At 40.7% G+C, this 24,325-nt stretch overlaps 1 protein-coding gene across 1 annotated transcript in view; it reads left to right on the forward strand.

The window, feature by feature from the left end:
* The window catches only part of LOC117317974 (cardioacceleratory peptide receptor-like), a 47,583-nt gene that overhangs the window by 12,240 nt on the left and 11,018 nt on the right, over positions 1 to 24,325 (forward strand). The window contains exons 2-7 of the mRNA XM_033872945.1: positions 15,867 to 16,005; positions 17,122 to 17,225; positions 17,799 to 17,895; positions 18,520 to 18,647; positions 19,041 to 19,197; positions 23,283 to 23,411. Of these exons, the coding sequence (XP_033728836.1) occupies positions 15,867 to 16,005; positions 17,122 to 17,225; positions 17,799 to 17,895; positions 18,520 to 18,647; positions 19,041 to 19,197; positions 23,283 to 23,411 (754 nt within the window). The remainder of the gene's footprint in view (positions 1 to 15,866; positions 16,006 to 17,121; positions 17,226 to 17,798; positions 17,896 to 18,519; positions 18,648 to 19,040; positions 19,198 to 23,282; positions 23,412 to 24,325) is intronic.

Below are 24,325 nucleotides of genomic sequence, written 5' to 3' on the forward strand. Positions count from 1 at the left end.
AAAAATATCACCACGCTGTATGGAATACCACCACGCTGTGTGGAATATCACCACGCTGTATGGAATATCACCACGCTGTTTGGAATATCACCACGCTGTTTGGAATACTACCACGCTGTATGGAATATCACCACGCTGAATGGAATATCACCACGCTGTAAGGAATATCACCACGCTGTATGGAATACTACCACGCTTTTTGGAATACCACCACGCTGTGTGGAATACTTCCACGCTGTATGGAATATCACCACGCTGAATGGAATACACCACGCTGTATGGAATATCAACACGCTGTGTGGAATATCACCACGCTGTGTGGAATACTACCACGCTGTATGGAATATCACCACGTTGAATGGAATACACCACGCTGTATGGAATATCACCACGCTGTATGGAATATCACCACGCTGTATGGAATACAACCACGCTGTTTGGAATATCACCACGCTGTGTGGAATACTACCCTGCGTGGAATACCACCACGCTGTTTGGAATATCACCACGCTGTATCGAATATCACCACGCTGTATGGAATACTACCACGCTGTATGGAATATCACCACGCTGTATGGAATACTACCACGCTGTATGGAATATCACCACGCTGTGTGGAATATCGCCACGCTGTTTGGAATATCACCACGCTGAAAGGAATACTACCATGCTGTTTAGAATATCACCACGCTGTATGGAATATCACCACACTGTATGTAATACTACCACGCTGTATGGAATACTACCACGCTGTATGGAATATCACCACGCTGTTTGGTATATCACCACGCTGTATGGAATACTACCACGCTGTATGGAATACTACCACGCTGTTTGGAATATCACCACGCTGTAGGAGGAAGTGAATGAAGCTGACACACACTCATCAATTAACTGATTAATTAGAGTTTGAGAAGCCATTCCCGCCTAGACAAAGTTTCATTTATTTACGCTTCGGGCACCTCTCCGTATGTTAAGACCTATCAATCTCTCTGTAAATGGAGCACACACACCTGCTAAATTGCCTCTGTCTCAGATTTTAAAAATCGAATGTTGTTGTAACTTACAACTCAAGGTCCTTCGTGCAATATCCGTCCTTGGTTTAGCTAAAGCAGTAAAAAGGAAAGAGATGTTATATAAATGATTTACTCCTGAATATTACTTTATATATGTAATAAGACTAGAAATATTTTATTGAAATCATGCTTGAATTATGCAAAATGTAAGAATACAAAAGCATGTCAATTTCTGAGCGTCATAAGTTCTGAGTAGGAATAACTTACAGTATAAATAAAACTTCCGTACTATTCCAGTTACATGTAACAATGAATGATGAAATGATACTGTATCCATTAAATTTTACGGGACTTATATTTCAAGGTTGTCTCAGTCGGACCCTCTTCGCGAGTATTACATTTTACGCAACACCAGTTCGATACATTTCAGTGTATGTAAAAATATTCAATGTTCATTTATTTTCGCGGTATATTTAATGACCGCGAAATTAAATCTTCACGATATTACCAACTATACATGTTTTCATCACGATATCTCTGACAAGCGTTTCAAGCATGAGAACAGTACTAGTACTTATCACCATGTAGTAAGTGAAGGATGCTGTACACAATTTTACACAACCCTTAATTAAATAGTAATTAATTAAGTTTTCAATGACAGTTCTGTTCTCTAATGCTTACTGGCGTACTTAATAACTACTAAATAAGTAAACTGTCTAACCGATTACACAATAAATTTCCTTTGATTACATCAAGGTGTGTCGACCCGGGTTGAGACAATGAGAAAAACAACAATAACAGTCGGCGGCGTTGATGAGAGTAGCAATTAATTTCTCGATAGTGGATGTGTAATACCTATATAACCCACTGGAGACCACCCGCCCTCTAGATTATTGATGAAGTATCGGTGGTAGAAGAGATGACAACACGCTCCCTTAACTCCGAGACAAACAGGTGTGTTGATACCGTTACAGGCACGTTCACCACGCGTAAACACGTATATCTGGACTTTATAGAAAGCATATTGGTTATTTTTTCTATTCAGCCTATTCTTTCTGGAACAGGATCAAGTGCCTACATTTACATATGCAAGGTAGGCATTGGGGAATGTTAATATACCTACCTTTCTACGTATAACTGGGTCATAGAAATAGTAGTAGTAATAGTAGTTTTAGAAGTAGTAGTAGTAGTAGTAGTAGTGGTAGTATAGGAGTAGTAGTAGTAGTAGTGGTAGTAGTGGTAGTGGTAGTGGTGGTAGTAGTAGTAGTAGTAGTAGTAGTGGTAGTAGTAGTAGTAGTAGTAGTAGTAGTAGTAGTGGTAGTAGTAATAGTAGTAGTAGTAGTAGTAGTAGTAGTGGTAGTGGTAGTATAGGAGTAGTAGTAGTGGTGGTAGTGGTAGTATAGGAGTAGTAGTAGTGGTGGTAGTGGTGGTGGCAGTGGTAGTGGTAGTATTAGTAGTAGTAGTTATTACACACACACACACACACACACACCCCCCCCCCCCCCCCCCCCCCCCCACCCCGCCTCCTTCACCGTCGCCCCTCGGCCAACATCGACCTAACTTTCTTATTCATTAAACATTTTTATCCTCTTTGTCAGTAATTTGCTATGTACGCTTTATGAGCGTTCCGACGATAATCGCACCTTCCTGCTAGATAATTGATGAAACATGTACTGTTTACTATGGGCGATTGTTACGAGTGATTCATCTTTCATTCTCTTTGTTTCAAACTAATATCAGCTAATGTCTTTCTGTTAATTACCAGTATATGGGTTACGGGTGACAAGTGTTTCCGACAAGGCGTTACCGTCAATACCGGACGCCTGCTGTGAGAAACTCTGCTTCACGTCTTTTTTGAAAACTATTGATGTTTAATCTTATCATTTTAACAGTTTCATCATCTTGCCTCTAATATCAAATTCTCAAATCCTCGACTATACTCAATTCTCAAAGTCGTTAAATTCTAAATTCTGACAAAAATATCCAAATGAAATTTAAAAAAATTTATGGTCCATAACGAAATGGTAATCAACTACATGTACTCACTAATCTATCTGAAGTCATTAAAATCAGTCCTCAAATCATCAAATCATCAAACCATCAAGTCCACAAATTATCAAACCCCCAAGTCATCAAATCATCAAATAAAATTATCAAATTACCAAGTCCTTAAATCACCAAGTCCGAAAATTTGCCATTTCCCAAATCTTTTTTTTTTTTTTTTAACATTCTTTAAATCATAAAATTCCCAAATTCCGGGTGTGCATTTAAACATATTTGATGTCTTCAAGGTTTTATATAGTTCACTTCATTAGACGTTTGGATAGGGGATCTGGTTTTATCTGTTTTCTTCATAAATGCTGGTATCAGGGTTGGCCGATGTTAATCCATGCCATTGTAATAGTAGTCTTTAGGATATGGACACGGAGTGCCTTCATCATCGTCCCGATTCTAAAGGAAGTTCTGCCCTGCCAGCAGTATCAACCTGTGTGTCTCGTGTAGTTTCATTTCCTAGCCAAGCTTGACATTCAACAGTTCCCTTGAATCAGGATGTCGTCCGCGACATCAAAATGTTCTGTATTTGTTGTTGGTGCTATGAAGAAAACCTGCGAGATATCTTAGCATTCTTCTTAATCATTTAAAATTTGTATACGTCCTTAAATTGATGTGGGGACCAGACGGAACTACATGGACCTAGTATCTACTAGGTTCTGATAGAGTGGGATATTTGTATTGATAAAGGTGCTAAAACGAGACCCTGAAATGGCACCTTGGGTGTCGTCTGAATTTGGTTGCCAGTGCCAAGTTCCTAATTCCTTTTAATGAAAACGGAGCGTGGATCTCTTTCCCAGTTCCATTTTTCTTCAACGTTTGTTTCCCAGTTCGATTTTTCTTCAACGTCTGTTTCCCAGTTCCATTTTTATTCAACGTTTGTTTCCCAGTTCCATTTTTATTCAACGTCTGTTTCCCAGTTCCATTTTTATTCAACGTCTGGTTCCCAGTTCTATTTTCTTCTTCTTTTTCTCTATTAAGGAACTGGGACCAACTTTAGGTTTGCAAGATGTCATTTCTCTGACGTATTAGTGTACAGTGTCATATTGGACGTAGCGGTTACATTAATTCACTTTTTTAAGCGTATAGAATCGCCTTTTAAATTTTCAAAACCTATGTTATTCATTTAAGAGTGTGCAGACTGGTGTGTTTCTTATTAATGCTTCTCTGTAATTGAAACAGCATTCTCGTAAATATGACATAACTTATTTGCTGTGATACCTATAGATTAAGAGAGAACGTGTGGTGTATCAGTAACGCGATATCTGAGAGAGCAGGGACAACACGCCAGTGTCTAATGGTGTCACACAGACAAGAGCCTTCTGTATCCCTGCACACACTCGCTAACTACATATATTGATAAAATCTTCAGAACGATGAAAGTAGGTCAATTAACCTGTCAAGGTAGAACCGATATAGCAGTAATTCTTCGACACTTTAATGACTATTGGGAAGTGCTTTACTTATGACCAATGATATATACTTTTTCAAATAAATATGTGAAGTTTTCTTCTTTTTTTTCTTCTGTGTTATGTTTATGGATAATTATGTAAATGAGCATTTAAAACAAAGGGCGGTACCTTTGGCTCAAAATCAGCTAAAGAGTATCGTGTGTTTGTTTTTTTCCCGTTTTAGTTTTATAATTACGGGGTTAATACACCCACAACTTCTACATGTTAATATGTGTTCTGGTCCATTTTAATTTTTTCCAAATTCCACCATTCTGGCCCCTAGTTAATTTCATCTTGATTGTAACAAGCCTTTTCATTGGCTTAAACATATGTCAACACATAACGTTAAAAAGATGCCGATGCCGTTTGTAATGTCGCATTTGATTGGCGGAGAAGAGGAGCCCACCAATAAAAGTGGATTTAAAAGGGATTTTGTATAGTAAATTATATTATGAGGATTAACTTGAATATATTTTGATGTTATAGAGCTATAATACAAGGGATTGTGTATAGTAGATTAAATTATAATGATTAACTTGAATATATTTTTATGTTATGGGGCTTTCACAAATAAAACACGGAGTATAATTTATTTCCATCATAAAAAACATATATTTATATATCTCTCTATATCGGCACCACTGTCATGGACTGCTACTTAAAATACATTCCTACCAGTGTTAAACGAAAGGATATAATTATATGTTCAGTCAAATGCTCGAAAATGACATTCTAACCAACAGTCGCATTGATATATCGCTTGAAGTTTAAAAACATCGTTGTAGAGGTGACATGATTATTTTTAAGAACATCTGACAGTTAAGTTAGCAGATATTGACATTTTAAAACAATTAAAGTCTTGTCGGATGTTACTTCCTATGTCGGTAATTAATCATCTAGGAATGGGGAAGCGGTTAGTTAACATTCTTATCGTATTACCGGTTTATTTAAAGAAAGTTAGGAATGTTTGCCCTGATCATACTGTACAAATTATTCATTCATTCATTAATCATCATCATCGTTCTCTCCTCCTCCTCCTCCTCCTCCTCCTCCTCGTCGTCGTTAGTGTCTACTGGTCCTTTTTATAAGGTTGTCCCTCCCTGTTGCCCGGCTTTTTGCTTTATCTCACACTTGACGATGATGTATGAAAATGTATGCTATTAATGCTATACGACACTTCAAACTCTCTCTGCAATATAAACCAAATACTGGACCAAAGTTAACATCGCTGCTACTTAATTAAAATATTAACAATTCAACCACACGACAGATAAAGTTCTTATGGATAAATTAACATATTAGATCTCATAAATTACAAACATGTATTATCAACAGGCATCAGGTTAGCATGACAAACCCTTATAAATCGCTTCCCTTAGACAACGTGTCCATATTTCTCACTACATATTAAGTCGGGTACAACATGTGACCGTATCTCGTTTCACACTGTTGTCAAATATTGTGTAATAACTGCAGCTGTCGTCAACATATAAATCATAAAAGTTGAATTAAACTTTTGTTATTCTACCACAAATTTTAAAATAACCTGTGTACATGATATATAATGGCTCAGGAAATAACATTTTAGTATCTGTACGTTAAAGTCAACTAGTGCGGTATTATTCTTAAACTTTAGAGTGAAGAATGCAGGAATGTAGAACTCAATATCGATTCCCGTGATAATGTACTTTTGAATCAACTTATTTTTTTTATCTATCGGGATATTTGCTATTTACTGATTCTTGAAACGGAGACAAATGGGCAGTATTTCATGTTTTCGTCGTCATAGTAGCTATAGTGAGGACAAAAACAACCATCCAGACAATCTTTTATGACAGCTATTTATGTAATCTCTGATCGCACAATTACTGCTAGACATTTGTGTAAACAGGGTCAGCGTTCGGTGGCTGTGCAGCGCTTCGCTCAATTATGTCATCACAAAGCAGCGGAAACGCATTTTGTTTGTTTAGATTACTGTACAAGAGGGCATGTGTGTATTATACTTCTAGATATACGACATGTTTTCTTTCTTCTTACAATGGCGTCAAAGTAGGGGCCGACCCCGGGATGTCTGTTTACTGGTCTTAGACGCAACCAATCGAGGTAAAGAGAAGTTCTCTCTACTCGAGCGGAATAATCCTCTTTAAAGAAAGAACCCTTCCTCGAGTTTTCTAGGAGTAATCGTGATGCTTGAATGTGGTTCAGCATTCTACCGGGTCCCTTTGATACAGGGATAGCCTTAAAAAACATACATGCCCAAACGGCGTCCTCACCCAAACGACGCCCTCACCAAAACGACGTCCCATCCAAACGGCGTCCTCACCAAAACTAGCTCCTCACTCAAACGATGTCCTCACCCAAACGGCGTCCTCACCCAAACGACCTCCTCACCCAAACGACGTCTTAACCAAAACGACGTCCTCACTCAAACAATGTCCTCACCCAAACGACGTCCTCACTTAAACGATGTCCTCACCCAAACGACGTCTTAACCCAAACGGCGTCCTCACTCAAACGATGTCCTCACCCAAACGACGTCCTAACCCAACCGACGCCCTCACCAAAACGACGTCCTCACCCAAACGAAGTCCTTAATCAAACGACGTCCTCACCCAAACGACGTCTTAACCCAAACGGCGTCCTCACCCAAACGACCTCCTCACCCAAACGACCTCCTCACCCAAACGACGTCCCACCCAAACGACCTCCTCACCCACACGAAGTCCTTAATCAAACGACGGCCTCACCCAAACGACGTCTTAACCAAAACGACCTCCCCACCCAAACGACGTCCTCACCCAAACGACCTCCTCACCCAAACGACCTCCCACCCAAACGACGTCCTCACCCAAACGACCTCCCCACCCAAACGACCTCCTCACTCAAACGATGTCCCCACCCAAACGAAGTCCTTAATCAAACGACGTCCTCACCCAAACGACGTCTTAACCCAAACGACCTCCCCACCCAAACGACGTCCTCACTTAAACGATGTCCTCAACCAAACGACGTCCTCACCCAACCGACGCCCTCACCAAAACGACGTCCTCATCCAAACGGCGTCCTCACCAAAACGGCGTCATCACCCAAACGACGTCCTCACCCAAACGACGTCCTCATCCAAACGGCGTCCTCAATCAAACGGCATCCTCACCCAAACGACGTCCTCATCCAAACGGCGTCCTCAATCAAACGGCGTCCTCACCCAAACGACCTCCCCACCCAAACGGCGTCCTCACCAAAACGACATCCTCATCCAAACGACGTCCTCACCCAAACGACGTCCTCACCTAAACGACATCATCACCAAAATGACGTCATCACCCAAACGGCGTCATCACCAAAACGACATCCTCACCCAAACGAAGTCCTTAATCAAACGGCGTCCTCACCCAAACGACATCATCACCAAAATGACGTCATCACCCAAAAGACGTCTTAACCAAAACGACGTCCTCACTCAAACAATGTCCTCACCAAAACGACGTCCTTACTCAAACGATGTCCTCACCCAAACGACCTCCTCACCCAAACGACCTCCCACCCAAACGACGTCCTCACCCAAACGACCTCCCCACCCAAACGACCTCCTCACTCAAACGATGTCCCCACCCAAACGAAGTCCTTAATCAAACGACGTCCTCACCCAAACGACGTCTTAACCCAAACGACCTCCTCACTCAAACGATGTCCTCACCCCAACGACGTCTTAACCAAAACGACGTCCTCACTCAAACGACGTCATCACCCAAACGACGTCCTCACCCAACCGACGCCCTCACCAAAACGACGTCCTCATCCAAACGGCGACCTCACAAAAACGGCGTCCTCACCAAAACGACATCCTCATCCAAACGACGTCCTCACCCAAACGGCGTCCTCACCCAAACGACATCATCACCAAAATGACGTCATCACCCAAACGGCGTCATCACCAAAACGACATCCTCACCCAAACGAAGTCCTTAATCAAACGGCGTCCTCACCCAAACGACATCATCACCAAAATGACGTCATCACCCAAACGACGTCTTAACCAAAACGACGTCCTCACTCAAACAATGTCCTCACCCAAACGACGTCCTCACTCAAACGATGTCCTCACCCAAACGACCTCCTCACTCAAACAATGTCCTCACCCAAACGACGTCCTCACTCAAACGATGTCCTCACCCAAACGACGTCCTCACTCAAACAATGTCCTCACCCAAACGACGTCCTCACCCAACCGACGCCCTCACCAAAACGACGTCCTCATCCAAACGGCGTCCTCACCAAAACGGCGTCATCACCCAAACGACGTCCTCACCCAAACGACGTCCTCATCCAAACGGCGTCCTCAATCAAACGGCGTCCTCACCCAAACGACCTCCCCACCCAAACGGCGTCCTCACCAAAACGACATCCTCATCCAAACGACGTCCTCACCCAAACGGCGTCTTCACCCAAACGACATCATCACCAAAATGACGTCATCACCCAAACGGCGTCATCACCAAAACGACATCCTCACCCAAACGAAGTCCTTAATCAAACGGCGTCCTCACCCAAACGACATCATCACCAAAATGACGTCATCACCCAAACGACGTCTTAACCAAAACGACGTCCTCACTCAAACAATGTCCTCACCAAAACGACGTCCTCACTCAAACGATGTCCTCACCCAAACGACCTCCTCACCCAAACGACCTCCCACCCAAACGACGTCCTCACCCAAACGACCTCCCCACCCAAACGACCTCCTCACTCAAACGATGTCCCCACCCAAACGAAGTCCTTAATCAAACGACGTCCTCACCCAAACGACGTCTTAACCCAAACGACCTCCTCACTCAAACGATGTCCTCACCCCAACGACGTCTTAACCAAAACGACGTCCTCACTCAAACGACGTCATCACCCAAACGACGTCCTCACCCAACCGACACCCTCACCAAAACGACGTCCTCATCAAAACGGCGACCTCACCAAAACGGCGTCCTCACCAAAACGACATCCTCATCCAAACGACGTCCTCACCCAAACGGCGTCCTCACCCAAACGACATCCTCACCAAAATGACGTCATCACCCAAACGGCGTCATCACCAAAACGACATCCTCACCCAAACGAAGTCCTTAATCAAACGGCGTCCTCACCCAAACGACATCATCACCAAAATGACGTCATCACCCAAACGACGTCTTAACCAAAACGACGTCCTCACTCAAACAATGTCCTCACCCAAACGACGTCCTCACTCAAACGATGTCCTCACCCAAACGACCTCCTCACTCAAACAATGTCCTCACCCAAACGAAGTCCTCACTCAAACGATGTCCTCACCCAAACGACGTCCTCACTCAAACAATGTCCTCACCCAAACGAAGTCCTTAATCAAACGACGTCCTCACCCAAACGATGTCCTCACCCAAACGACGTCCTCACTCAAACAATGTCCTCACCCAAACGACCTCCTCACCCAAACGACCTCCCACCCAAACGACGTCCTCACCCAAACGACCTCCCCACCCAAACGACCTCCTCACTCAAACGATGTCCCCACCCAAACGAAGTCCTTAATCAAACGACGTCCTCACCCAAACGACGTCTTAACCAAAACGACCTCCTCACTCAAACGACGTCATCACCCAAACGACGTCCTCACCCAACCGACGCCCTCACCAAAACGACGTCCTCATCCAAACGACGTCCTCACCCAAACGGCGTCCTCACCCAAACGACATCATCACCAAAATGACGTCATCACCCAAACGACGTCTTAACCCAAACGACGTCCTCACCCAAACGACCTCCTCACCCAAACGACGTCCTCACCCAAACGATGTCCCCACCCAAACGAAGTCCTGAATCAAACGACGTCCTCACCCAAACGACATCATCACCAAAATGACGTCATCACCCAAACGACGTCTTAACCAAAACGACCTCCTCACCCAAACGACGTCTTAACCAAAACGACCTCCTCACCCAAACGACGTCTTAACCCAAACGACGTCCCACCCAAACGACGTCCCCACCCAAACGACGTCCTCACTCAAACGACGTCCTCACCCAAACGACGTCTTAACCAAAACGACGTCCTCACTCAAACAATGTCCTCACCCAAACGACGTCCTCACTCAAACGATGTCCTCACCCAAACGACGTCTTAACCCAAACGACGTCCTCACCCAAACGACCTCCTCACCCAAACGACGTCTTAACCCAAACGACGTCCCCACCCAAACGACGTCCTCACCCAAACGACGTCCTCACCCAAACGAAGTCCTTAATCAAACGACGTCCTCACCCAAACGACGTCTTAACCCAAACGACCTCCCCACCCAAACGACGTCCTCACCCAAACGACCTCCTCACTCAAACGACGTCCTCACCCAACCGACGTCTTAACCCAAACGACCTCCTCATCCAAACGACCTCCTCACCCAAACGATGTCCTCACCCAAACGACGTCCCACCCAAACGACCTCCCCACCCAAACGACGTCCTCACCCAAACGACCTCCTCACTCAAACGATGTCCTCACCCAACCGACGTCTTAACCCAAACGACCTCCTCATCCAAACGACCTCCTCACCCAAACGATGTCCTCACCCAAACGACGTCCCACCCAAACGACCTCCTCACCCAAACGACGTCCTCACTCAAACGAAGTCCTTAATCAAACGGTGTCCTCACCCAAACGACGTCCTCACCCAAACGACTTCCCCACCCAAACGACTTCCTCACCCAAACGACGTCCTCATCCAAACGAAGTCCCCACCCAAACGATGTCCTCACTCAAACGATGTCCTCACCCAAACGACGTCTTAACCAAAACGACCTCCTCACTCAAACGATGTCCTCATTCAAACGATGTCCTCACCCAAACGATGTCCTCACCCAAACGACGTCCTCACCCAAACGACCTCCTCACCCAAACGACATCATCACCAAAATGACGTCATCACCCAAACGATGTCCTCACCCAAACGACGTCATCACTCAAACGATGTCCTCACCCAAACGACGTCCTCACCCAAACGACCTCCTCACCCAAACGACATCATCACCAAAATGACGTCATCACCCAAACGATGTCCTCACGCAAACGACGTCCTCAACCAAACGACGTCCTCACCCAAACGACATCCTCAACCAAACGACATCCTCACCCATATGACGTCATCACCCTAATGGCGTCATCACCCAAATGGCGCCATCACCCAAACAACATCATCCCTCTACCACCTTCATTAAGCAAAATGTTAATGATCCAATCGTAAAATCATTTATTGTATGAGTTTCCGTTTCCGCCACCTGAGGTTAAAAATTAGGTTACTGTTACTATAAATAGATTCTTGAACTCCCTACACTTTCTCAAAATCATCATCTTCTGCCAGCTACCAGTCTGTTACTATATATAGATGTTCGACGTTCTTACTCTAAAAACTCGTTAATAAAACCTGTTTTGCCTTAAAATTTACACTTGATCACGTCTTTGATCTCTGTAAATTTTCAATCTCCCGGGATTCTGATCGAGGTCAACCTTAAGTTTATAAACAGATTTTCATCGTTCTCGTTCTTCCAACTTCTTTATTTATCGGATATATACATTATAATTAAAGTATTGTTCTTTACACTATTACTTAAAATGATTAACTCTTGTTATGAATTTAGTTGTGCTTTCCTGAGCGACATTAAGATTAGATAATTCTGTGTTGAACAGCGAGGGATTCGTATCGCTTAATCCGCTAGGGACTGCCGTTCTTAAACTATCATTTAATACCAAAAGCAAAAAGTGCATTATTGATTCATGGCGAAAATAAAAAGCGACGAATCTTTTAATGATGAAAACGAAACGTATTTCGTCCATTACAATTCTATAACATCAACTTAGTAAGCACCGTTTCGGTTCATAGGACTTTGTATATATAAGTGTCAGATTCATATATGTTTCTTAAAACTTGTTTCTGATTCCTTTTTGTATACTTTATATCTTGTAAATGTATCGTTAAATGGAATTTGTCAAATAAAATCCAAAAAAATAAACTTGTTTGAACATAAAAAACTTATATCAGTCTCTATCAACCACATTGAGTTCCTCCTGACTGTCAAAATATGCAGTCCGTCTGAAATAATTAACATTTTTCATTGTCACCAAGTATACAATGTATTCGACCAACACTATCTTGCATGCGATCGGGTTCTAATACAACGCAATATACAGCAGCCGTATCTGCAGAAATACCTCCGCAGTATGACGTAATAAACAAACAATGCCATTTTGAATAAAAACAATTATTCCAAGAGTGTTTATTACACTTTTAGACAAGAATAGTGCAAACTTAAAAACAATAGGTAGAACTGATTCCTGAAAAAAGTCCTTTTAATGCTAGCTGTTTCCCACAAACTTCATTTCAAAGCTCTGTTCCAAGGAGAAAGCGCGTGAAATGTTTCCGTCGCAGAAAGAGAGCACGCGCTACTTGCTGTTCCGTTAATTCAACATTACAGCGGTTCTTGGACATTAATATTATTCAATTTCTGGTCGTAATTGTTTTTTTCGTACATTTGAAGTGAACGAAATGTAAATATAAGTATTTAATTTACATTCCGTTTCGGCGCGGTTCATGCCATTTCTCTGAATTGCAGTTGGCGTTCATATGCCTATAACTCGAAACGGGATGAAGTTTAATGCTTAAATGATGCAAGGAAAAGTTAATCATCATTTAATTCATTTGTGTCCTATTCCTGTTACGAGTAATAAATATCTAATTTGATATATTGTCGTAAAATACACACGCCCTATTTGTCCGGTTGCACCTTATACGTAGAGTGATCAGGTTAATTGTGAGTAACAATGCTTAGTAACAACATTGACGAAATCTGACAAATCTGGAAACATGAACAGCTAGGCGCTGCTGTGTAGGATATCAATACAATTGTATACGGTTTCATAAATTGATTATTCCATTGATAATCTTTATTTCTCATTTTTTTTTTTTTTTTTTTTTTTTTAATTTTTTTTTTTTTTTTTTTTTATAATTTCCAAAATAAAATCCCCGAGTAAGTTCTGCAATTGAGTGATTAAATAAAACAGCATATCAGATTTATTGTGATTTAATAGCGAGTATACATGTTTGTTTACCTTTGATTACTGAAACATTTTTAACTAGAAATTGTTTCGGAACAATTTGACGGGCTTTTCACTATTTAGCATAAATGACCTAAAGGCTTGGTATTTCCAAACATAAAAAATTATTTTAGAACACTTGATAGGTCATTCACATTCTAGTTTTGATTAATCTGGCATCTAAGATATTACATTTCAACAAAGGAGTGGACGAAGGGAAATAACTCGTACAGCCTTGTACGAGTTATCTCCCCTCGTCCAACTAACGTTATATCTCAGATGCCGTTATATATCAGATGCCAAATTAATTCAAAATGGCGTTCCGCGTTAATGGTAAACGTTACCGAAACACCAAAAAACATGAAAATCATCAGAATAACATTTTGAATCATAATTAAATTTCTTTTTTTGGAAAAAGATTAAAAAATGAAGATTTTCTAAGAATAGACTTATTTGACCCCATAGCGAACGCTTTTATTTGACCTCTGACCCTAAAACTTTTAGTGAGTAAAAGCTAGAGCCAGCCTTTAACTACAAATAACATAATTACCTGACCCCTGTAAAATGAATACTTTTTTAATTATGGGCATTTTAAGCTTTTTAATAGATGACGTCATGGCGGCCATCTTAGATTTCAAATCAACTTAAAAAATAACATAACTTGGCCAGGACAATCCAAGGATTATTTCAGCTAAGATTGAGCTGAATACCACAGGTGGAACTTGAGAAGAAGTTTAAAATGTAAAACTATTTTTAATATAGAATATATAGTGGAAATTCAAAATGGCGTATACCGGAAACCGTATGTGTCACAGAAAAACTGAAAACGTCAAATTTATCAGAATGACATTCTACATCATACTAAGAACTTTTTTTGGAAAAAGATTGAAAAATGAAGATTTTCTAAAAATGGACTAATTTAACTCCATAGCGAACTCTTTTATTTGACCTCTGACCTTAAAACTTTTGGTGAGTAAAACTTAGCGCTAGTCATTATCTACAAATCACATTATTACATGACCTTTGTAAAATGAATACTTTTAGAGGTATGGCCATTTTAAACTTTTTAATACATGACATCATGGCGGCCATCTTGAATTTCAAACCAACTTAAAAAATAACATAACTTGGCCAGGACATTCCAAGGATTATTTCAGCTAAGATTGAGCTGAATGCCACAGGTGGAACTTGAGAAGAAGTTTGAAATGTACACACTTTTCTATTGAAATATATAGGGGGAAATTCAAAATGGCGTACAACAGAAACCGTATGTGTCACAGAAAAACTGAAAACGTCAAATTCATTAGAATGACATTCTGCATCATATTTCGAAAGAATTTTTGAAAAAGAAGGAAAAATGAAGATTTTCTAAAAATAGACTAACTTGACCCTCAGGCGAGCTTTTTCATTTGACCTCTGACCTCAAAACAATGCATTATTAAAAGTTGGCCCCAGATAAGTCCTACAATAATATATCTTTGAAATTATTTTAACTGTTACCGTTTTGGAGCTATGGCCACTTAAGCAAAATGAGATATGACGTCATGGCGGCCATCTTGGTTTCTTGACCTACTTGAAGATGTTGCTGTCACCCCTTCAACTCATGCCATATACAATAGGCATAACTGACTTGGCATACCTTTTACCATTTTTCCACAACTTGTGTGACAAAGTAAAATGCAGAAGAAGAATAATAATAATAATAATAATAATAATAATAATAATAATAATAAACAGAACAGAAACAATAGGTCTTTTCACCACTTTTGGTGAAAAGCCCTAATTACAATCTAAAATTTCGTTGTTCAAAGATATGCACCATTTTGCTGTTAGCCCCTTCAGAAGAAAAAACAAATACATCAATAAATCGATGAATAAATACTGTTTGTCATCCAACAAGAACACATAATAGTGTATTTCAAATCTTCATTATCTCCATTTAATTATCCTATCATTCTATACTATTTATCGTCCATTTAAAGTGACTAATGAAGGCCTTTCTTACCGATATCAAAACAATTATTGCAAATGCTTTATTTAAAAGAGCCGGCTGTCTACTCTAAAAAAAATACAGCATTCAGAAAAATTGTGTTATATATAATTTGTCGTGTATAAGATATAATATGTCACTTTTAAGAGTATTTTTTTTTAAACCCGAATTTACGAAATAGCTTCAAGAAAAGCCAAATGGTCTTAATTTGAATATGGTTTCTATGTTTTTTGTTTCAGAGGGAAAGGATTATTTTTGATAGCTGTATTTTCGCGGCAATTGTAATTGGGAACCTGGTCGTGCTTCTCGCCGTATGGATATCCAGAAAGAAACGGCGATCACGGATGACGTTCTTTATTCAACAATTAGCCATTGCAGGTTTGTCTTTTCTAAACATTAGTGAACGGTTTGGTTGTGTATTGTTTAACGTCCTATCGACAGCTATGGTCATTTAAGGACGGCCTCCCTTGTGTATTGTTTAACGTCCTATCAACAGCTATGGTCATTTAAGGACGGCCTCACCTGTGAAAGTATGGTTTGGTTTGTATTGTTTAACGTCCAATCAACAGCTAAGGTCATTTAAGGACGACCTCCTCTGTGTAGGTATAGTTTTGTATTGTTTAATGTCCTATCATCAGCTATGGTCATTTAAGGACGGCCTCCCCTGTGTATTTTTAACGTCCTATCAACAGCTATGGTCATTTAAGGACGACCTCTCATGTGTGGGTTTTGTTTGGTTTGTATTGTCTAACGTCCTATCAACAGCTATGGTCATTTAAGGACGGCCTCTCATGTGTGGGTTTTGTTTGGTTTGTATTGTTAAATGTCCTATCATCAGCTAAGGTCATTTAAGGACGGCCTCCCCTGTGTATTGTTTAACGTCCTATCAACAGCTATGGTCATTTAAGGACGGCCTCCTCTGTGTATTGTTTAACGTCCTATCAACAGCTATGGTCATTTAAGGACGGCCTCCCCTGTGTATTGTTTAACGTCCTATCAACAGCTATGGTCATTTAAGGACGACCTCCCCTGTGTAGGTATAGTTTTGTATTGTTTAACGTCCTATCGACAGCTAAGGCCATTTAAGGACGGCCTCCCTTGTGTATTGTTTAACGTCCTATCAACAGCTATGGTCATTTAAGGACGGCCTCACCTGTGTATTGTCTAACGTCCTATCAACAGCTATGGTCATTTAAGGACGACCTCTCATGTGTGGGTTTTGTTTGGTTTGCATTGTTTAATGTCCTATCAACAGCTATGGTCATTTAAGGACGGCCTCCTCTGTGTATTGTTTAACGTCCTATCAACAGCTATGGTCATTTAAGGACGGCCTCACCTGTGTATTGTCTAACGTCCTATCAACAGCTATGGTCATTTAAGGACGGCCTCCCCTGTGATCGTGATGCATGTGTAAGGTACATGCGTGTGAATTTTGGATTTAAAATCATTTTGAGAAGGGTTGTGGATACACGGTGTTTATATTTTCTATTTCAGACTTGCTGGTTGGTTTATTCAGTGTTCTCCCCGACCTTTTACTGATGGTGGACGAGAAATGGGAGGGTGGGGAACCTGTTTGTAAAATTGTCAAGTACTTACAGGTAAGACCAATCATTTTTCACCTGTAACACATTCGTAAATACCAGCTTTGATAAGTATTTCAGTAATATGTACAGTATTTGCTGAATAATGAATATACAAATAATAAAGTTTGAAATAAATTTCGAATGAAAATGAAAGAAAGAAACCAGAAAAAAAAAAAAAAAAGTTTTATAATGATACGGGAATGGTTTTTAAAACGAAAATGCTTGAACTTGCAAGTTTTTGAAATAATCATGATGAGAAAACTCATATTTGTGTTACTGTATATCATGTAGATCTCGCAAATACTTTATTTCGCGAGCTTACTTTTTCAGAGAGGTTCGCGAAAATTTGATTTCGCGAAGACTGATCTGAAAATTACTTAAAATCCTCGGAGGATGAGCCATTAGAGTCATGGACTTTGCTGGACACCTATATCGGAAATCGATAATGTGTCCGCCATCCAAAGGTGTTATTTCCGTACAAAGAATCGCGGAGGATTTGAATTTGAGATAGATTCTCCTCGCTTATCAACGCGAAAATAAATCACACGCGAAATATACGTGATTTATAGTATATTGTTTGTTATACAGGGCGTGGTGACCTATGGCTCCACCTATATGTTGGTAGCACTAAGTGTAGACAGATGGGATGCTGTAGCTCGCCCTATAGATGGAATCACCAATGCTAGTGAGTATATATGTCACGGTAACACTAGTACTGTAAAATCATACATTTTCGTGGAGTTAAAATTTCGCGGTTTTCTCCAAAAATACTTTTTTTCGCTTGGGCATGAATTCGTGAATAAAATATGATTATATTTTTGGATGTACTTTAAACTTTTTAGTAATTTGTGGACTTTAAATTCGTTGATCAAGTGTACCCACGAAATAAACGAAAATTCAACCGACACGAACATTAATGATTTTACACTAGTATTCTCACACGTAATATCAATATATATGGTGAATTCTACAAGAAATTGTTAAATACAGCATGTAGAGTAACATAATAATTGTTCATTAGGAAACACATGATACCTATATAGAGAGACAAACACTTACGTAACTAGATTTTATAATTTGAGAAATTCAGTTACGGTTTCTACAATATTTCATTACGAATGGTTCAAGATTTAATTTTTGTTTGCACAAGATTTATTTCCATGAGATTTTTATACGACACTTGATTTATGCTTATACGAAGTTTGAATTCGCTTTATACGAGATTTCATTTCGGTTTATACGAAGTTTGAATTCGCTTTAGACGAGATTTAATTTTGGTTTATACGATATTCCATTCTGATTTGTCCAGATTTCCGTTGCAAAGTCCTCACCATATCGGCCTGGTCGGTCGCCGCATTGTTCTCGTTGCCGATGTTCCTGTTTGAAGATATACAGGGTCAATGTATGATAAGCTACTTTGAGGATTGGCAATGGCAGGTGGGTCACTGTGACATACAAATAGTACTGTGATGGTGTCGAGTCTTTATCTAACAATGATATTTCATATCTTAATGAAATCTTCGGACCAGAAATACAAAAACACACTAGTTTATACAGTGACGCAGATTTCATGGAATGCTTTCTAGTTAAAGGAAATAAACAAGAATATATATTTTGTTTTTTGTTTTTTTTTTGTTTTGTTTGTTTGTTTTTGTTTTTGTTGTATGAAGCGTTGAAGGGCGTTTAGTTTGAAACCTGTTAATAAGCAGGGCGTTATGAGGTCATCGTTTCTTGACAACAATGTCTGTTTTAAAATTGACCTTCATTTGATTTTCATTTGTCCTGTTTTGGAAATGTTCTAATTAAACTATGTTCGTTGTCTCTCCTCAGCTTTACATCGTGTTGATAGCAGTAGCAGTATTCTTCATACCAACAGTCATCATCGTATGCTGCTATGGAGCTATCATCCATATTCTACTGCAGAAGACTTTCGAATGTACGGAAGTGAAGAAAAAGGGCGACAGGGACGATATATCTCCTAAAAACGGTAAAATATTTGTGTATAAAACACCAGGAATTAATTTACTTTAAAAAATGTATCTTTCCGCAAACATCGTCTGGCCATGGGTTTTAAACTACATGTATCACTATCAACCGGTCATGGATATTTACCCTAGGGATGAGAGGGAGGATTTCCGACAATTTAGTCGCACGTGACTCTCTACCCCGCTGTATAAACACGACACTTTAGTTACACGTGACCCTCCATTCCCCTGTTCAAACACGACACTTTAGTTACACGTGACGCTACCCCTCTGTACAAACACGACACTTTAGTTACACGTGACTCTCTACCCCGCTATACAAACACGACACTTTAGTCACAGGTGACTCTCTACCCCGCTATACAAACACGACACTTTAGTTACACGTGACTCTCTACCCCGCTGTTAAAACACGACACTTTAGTCACACGTGACTCTGTACCCCGCTGTTAAAACACGACACTTAAGTTACACGTGACTCTCTACCCCGCTGTACAAACACGACACTTTAGTCACACGTGACTCTGTACCCCGCTGTATAAACACGACAGTTTAGTCACACGTGACTCTCTATCCCGCTATACAAACACGACACTTTAGTTACACGTGACTCTCTACCCCGCTGTATAAACACGACACTTTAGTCATACGTGACTCTCTACCCCGCTATACAAACACGACACTTTAGTCACACGTGACTCTCTACCCCGCTGTAAAAACACGACAATTTAGTCACACGTGACTCTCTACCCCGCTGTACAAACACGACACTTTAGTTACACGTGACTCTCTACCCCGCTGTACAAACACGACACTTTAGTTACACGTAACTCTCTACCCCGCTATACAAACACGACACTTTAGTTACACGTGACTCTCTACCCCGCTGTATAAACACGACACTTTAGTTACAAGTGACTCTCTACCCCGCTGTATAAACACGACACTTTAGTCACACGTGGCTCTCTACCCCGCTGTACAAACACGACACTTTAGTTACACGTGACTCTCTACCCCGCTGTACAAACACGACACTTTAGTTACAGGTGACTCTGTACTCCGCTGTACAAACACGACACTTTAGTTACACGTGACTCTCTACCCCGCTGTATAAACACGACACTTTAGTCACAGGTGACTCTACCCCGCTGTACAAACACGACACTTTAGTTACAAGTGACTATCTACCCCGCTGTACAAACACGACACTTTAGTCACACGTGACTCTCTACCCCGCTGTACAAACACGACACTTTAGTTACACGTGACTCTCTACCCCGCTATACAAACACGACACTTTAGTCACACGTGACTCTCTACCCCGCTGTATAAACACGACACTTTAGTTACAAGTGACTCTCTACCCCGCTGTACAAACACGACACTTTAGTTACAAGTGACTCTCTACCCCGCTGTATAAACACGACACTTTAGTCACACGTGACTCTCTACCCCGCTATACAAACACGACACTTTAGTTACACGTGACTCTCTACCCCGCTATACAAACACGACACTTTAGTCACACGTGACTCTCTACCCCGCTGTATAAACACGACACTTTAGTTACAGGTGACTCTGTACCCCGCTATACACTTTAGTTACACGTGACTCTCTACCCCGCTGTATAAACACGACACTTTAGTCACACGTGACTCTGTACCCCGCTGTACAAACACGACACTTTAGTTACAGGTGACTCTCTACCCCGCTGTACAAACACGACACTTTAGTTACACGTGACACTTTATATATCAGTAACACGTGACTCTCCCACCCGCTATATCTAGCTAAATTAAATCAAGGACGCCCCAGGCACATATTGCACTGTTCTATAGTGACTTCGACCTTTCTATTTACTGATTGGATTTCTATAGGATATGTCATATCAAACTATATAGATTTATCCCAGGGCATTACTGTTTCCGTAGATAAGTAAGATAAGCTATTTTTCCAGAAAATACCAATGTTGAAACTCTATATGTATAACATCTAAGTTTGCTTCCAACTTGAAGCCTGATAGCTCATACATAGAAACATCAAGTTCAGCAACACATATATGATATGTAAGTTAGGGGATGGACGAAACAATAAACTTAACCGGTGATAAATACATAGAAGCATTTAATTAAGTAATTATGTATTTTAGTTCAACACTCAAATGATTATATATTATATTTGATGATTTATATAGCAATGATTCAGACAGTATGTACATTGACATGTTATCTGAGACTCGAGGATGTATTCTGGACTTAGCGTATCACTGTCTCAAATATTGAAGCTGCATAAATTACATGAACTTACAGCCATTCTTGTATTTTTTTTACTTTTTGGGAAATTGGGAAATGGTCTATTTTATTATTGTTATTTTTTTCTTTGTTTGTTGGTTTTTTTTGTTGATTTTTTTCAAATTGGTTAAACGGTATTTCATAATGACTGACAACTAAAGCTTTTTTTTGGCAACACGATGCTATATCTATATCTGTGTTTAGCTGCAAGACATAAATCAGGACAATATTTCAATCAAGCTGACTTTTCTTTTCCGTCACTAGGAAGACCACCGAGAATAGGAACCAAAACAAATATAATACTCATCTATATCAGATGATTTATGAGCATTTTTTGACAGTTTTGTGATCTGAAGGCAGCTCTAAGCAGATCACTAAGTATTGCTTAATTATTTTGTCCTCAAAAATAAACTGATTGTATTATTGTAAACTTACATATTTGAGCGTGCTTAAATTTTGCATAAAGGCTAATTAAAACAGAAAAGCGGAATGATCAAAATAGCGCCCCGACAATGCTTGCCATGTAAAACATTGTAGATCAACAAACATTAACGCAATCAAAATCAAGCGAAATTCTTCCAACGCGAAAATCGTTAAAATAAGTTTACCGCTAAAATATATTCGTTTGCAGTATATTTCAAATAAACAATAAATGATAAACGAATTTAAAATTTGATATCAGCCTGATATCGAATCATAAATGCTGAGCCGGCGAATTTCCTCAGAGACTAGATTGATACCGCTCACTAATGCCGCGCTGTGATTTTCTGATTCACCAAAGTTACTTTTCTTACATTTCATTATTTCACGTAGCCCAAGTTTCCTCCGGCTACACTAAACATGGTGGTAGGGCCAGAGGAAACTCGGGCTACACTAAACATGGTGGTAGGGCCAGAGGAAACTCGGGCTACACTAAACATGGTGGTAGGGCCAGAGGAAACTCGGGCTACACTAGACATGGTGGTAGGGCCAGAGGAAACTCGGGCTACACTAGACATGGTGGTAGGGCCAGAGGAAACTCGGGCTACACTAAACATGGTGGTAGGGCCAGAGGAAACTCGGGCTACACTAGACATGGTGGTAGGGCCAGAGGAAACTCGGGCTACACTAAACATGGTGGTAGGGCCAGAGGAAACTCGGGCTACACTAGACATGGTGGTAGGGCCAGAGGAAACTCGGGCTACACTAAACATGGTGGTAGGGCCAGAGGAAACTCGGGCTACACTAACATGGTGACAGGGCCAGAGGAAACTCGGGCTACACCAGACATGGTGACAGGGCCAGAGGAAACTCGGGCTACACTAAACATGGTGGTAGGGCCAGAGGAAACTCGGGCTACACTAGACATGGTGGTAGGGCCAGAGGAAACTCGGGCTACACTAAACATGGTGGTAGGGCCAGAGGAAACTCGGGCTACACTAAACATGGTGGTAGGGCCAGAGGAAACTCGGGCTACACTAAACATGGTGACAGGGCCAGAGGAAACTCGGGCTACACCAGACATGGTGACAGGGCCAGAGGAAACTCGGGCTACACTAAACATGGTGGTAGGGCCAGAGGAAACTCGGGCTACACCAGACATGGTGACAGGGCCAGAGGAAACTCGGGCTACACTAAACATGGTGGTAGGGCCAGAGGAAACTCGGGCTATATCTGTCACGTATTATAGCGATAACAGTGGTGAGTGGATAAATGAAAGTATTCCTTTATTATATCTAAATACACATTGTATTTTATTGTCAAAAACCAAAATGTAGACAGAACTGTTTTAACTTATGCATGTATTGTTTCTTCAGGTTATAAACAACACAAATCTCCCGGGCTATTACGGGATGGAAAACGGCGTAATCTATCCCGGAGCTCCAGAGGAATTATTCCACAAGCTAAGATCAGAACCATTAAAATGACAACAGGCATCGTAATTGGTACGTTTAGCATGGGAAACATCTAACTAGTACGTCACACCTCGTGGAACTGTTACGTCACACCTCGTGGAACTGTTACGTCACACATCGTGGAACTGTTACGTCACACATCGTGGAACTGCTACGTCACACCATCGTATTTATTCTTAAAAAACACAGGCATCGCTTTAAACGTTACAGAAAGTCGATTAAAAATCATATATGTGTTTGCGGTTTTAACAAATGTTTCAAACAAAACGTTATCTATTTTTCCGGAAATTGATTTTCAACATTCTATCGTTATTTTTTATTACAATGTATTAAGTTTCGCGAATTTATCCGTAAAAAAAAGCGAAAGATAGACACACTTGAAAACTAATCTTTATACTGTACACGGTGGTCAACGAATCATGGATGCGTCGAATGTACTTTCGATCATATCTACATATCGATAAATGGGAAATCGCGGGATGAAAATAAAAAGTAAGACAGGCTTATCGAGAAGCGAGAGATGCATCCGCCATCTTGTTGGTCTCTTAGCAACGTTTGTGACGTAGTTTCCTCGCCTTGGTATATAAAGTGTAATGAATTGTCGGTGATGATCAGAGAGGCTCCGTCATTCTTTATAGGTACATTTAACCTGAGAGTTATCTCGGTCGCCACAGGATGTTGTTCTAATATCACAAATACATTACTATATTGTACTTACACATCCAGCTAATTTCAAAGCAAGACACATGCACGTGCTGCCATCCGTGCACGATGACCAATTTAGCCTTACATGTGTCTTGGCAAGTAAGGAACATAATCATTTCCGAAAACATGACGTTAATTACTCAGAGCATGTTAATTACCAACTGTCTTTATACTTATTGCCAAGCCATTCTCGTCATGGCCGATAAGTATTCCAGTGCTTGTATGATTTTTGTTTAGAC

Source organism: Pecten maximus, chromosome 19 (assembly GCF_902652985.1).
Source record: "Pecten maximus chromosome 19, xPecMax1.1, whole genome shotgun sequence".
NCBI classification, from domain to species: Eukaryota; Metazoa; Mollusca; class Bivalvia; order Pectinida; family Pectinidae; genus Pecten; species Pecten maximus.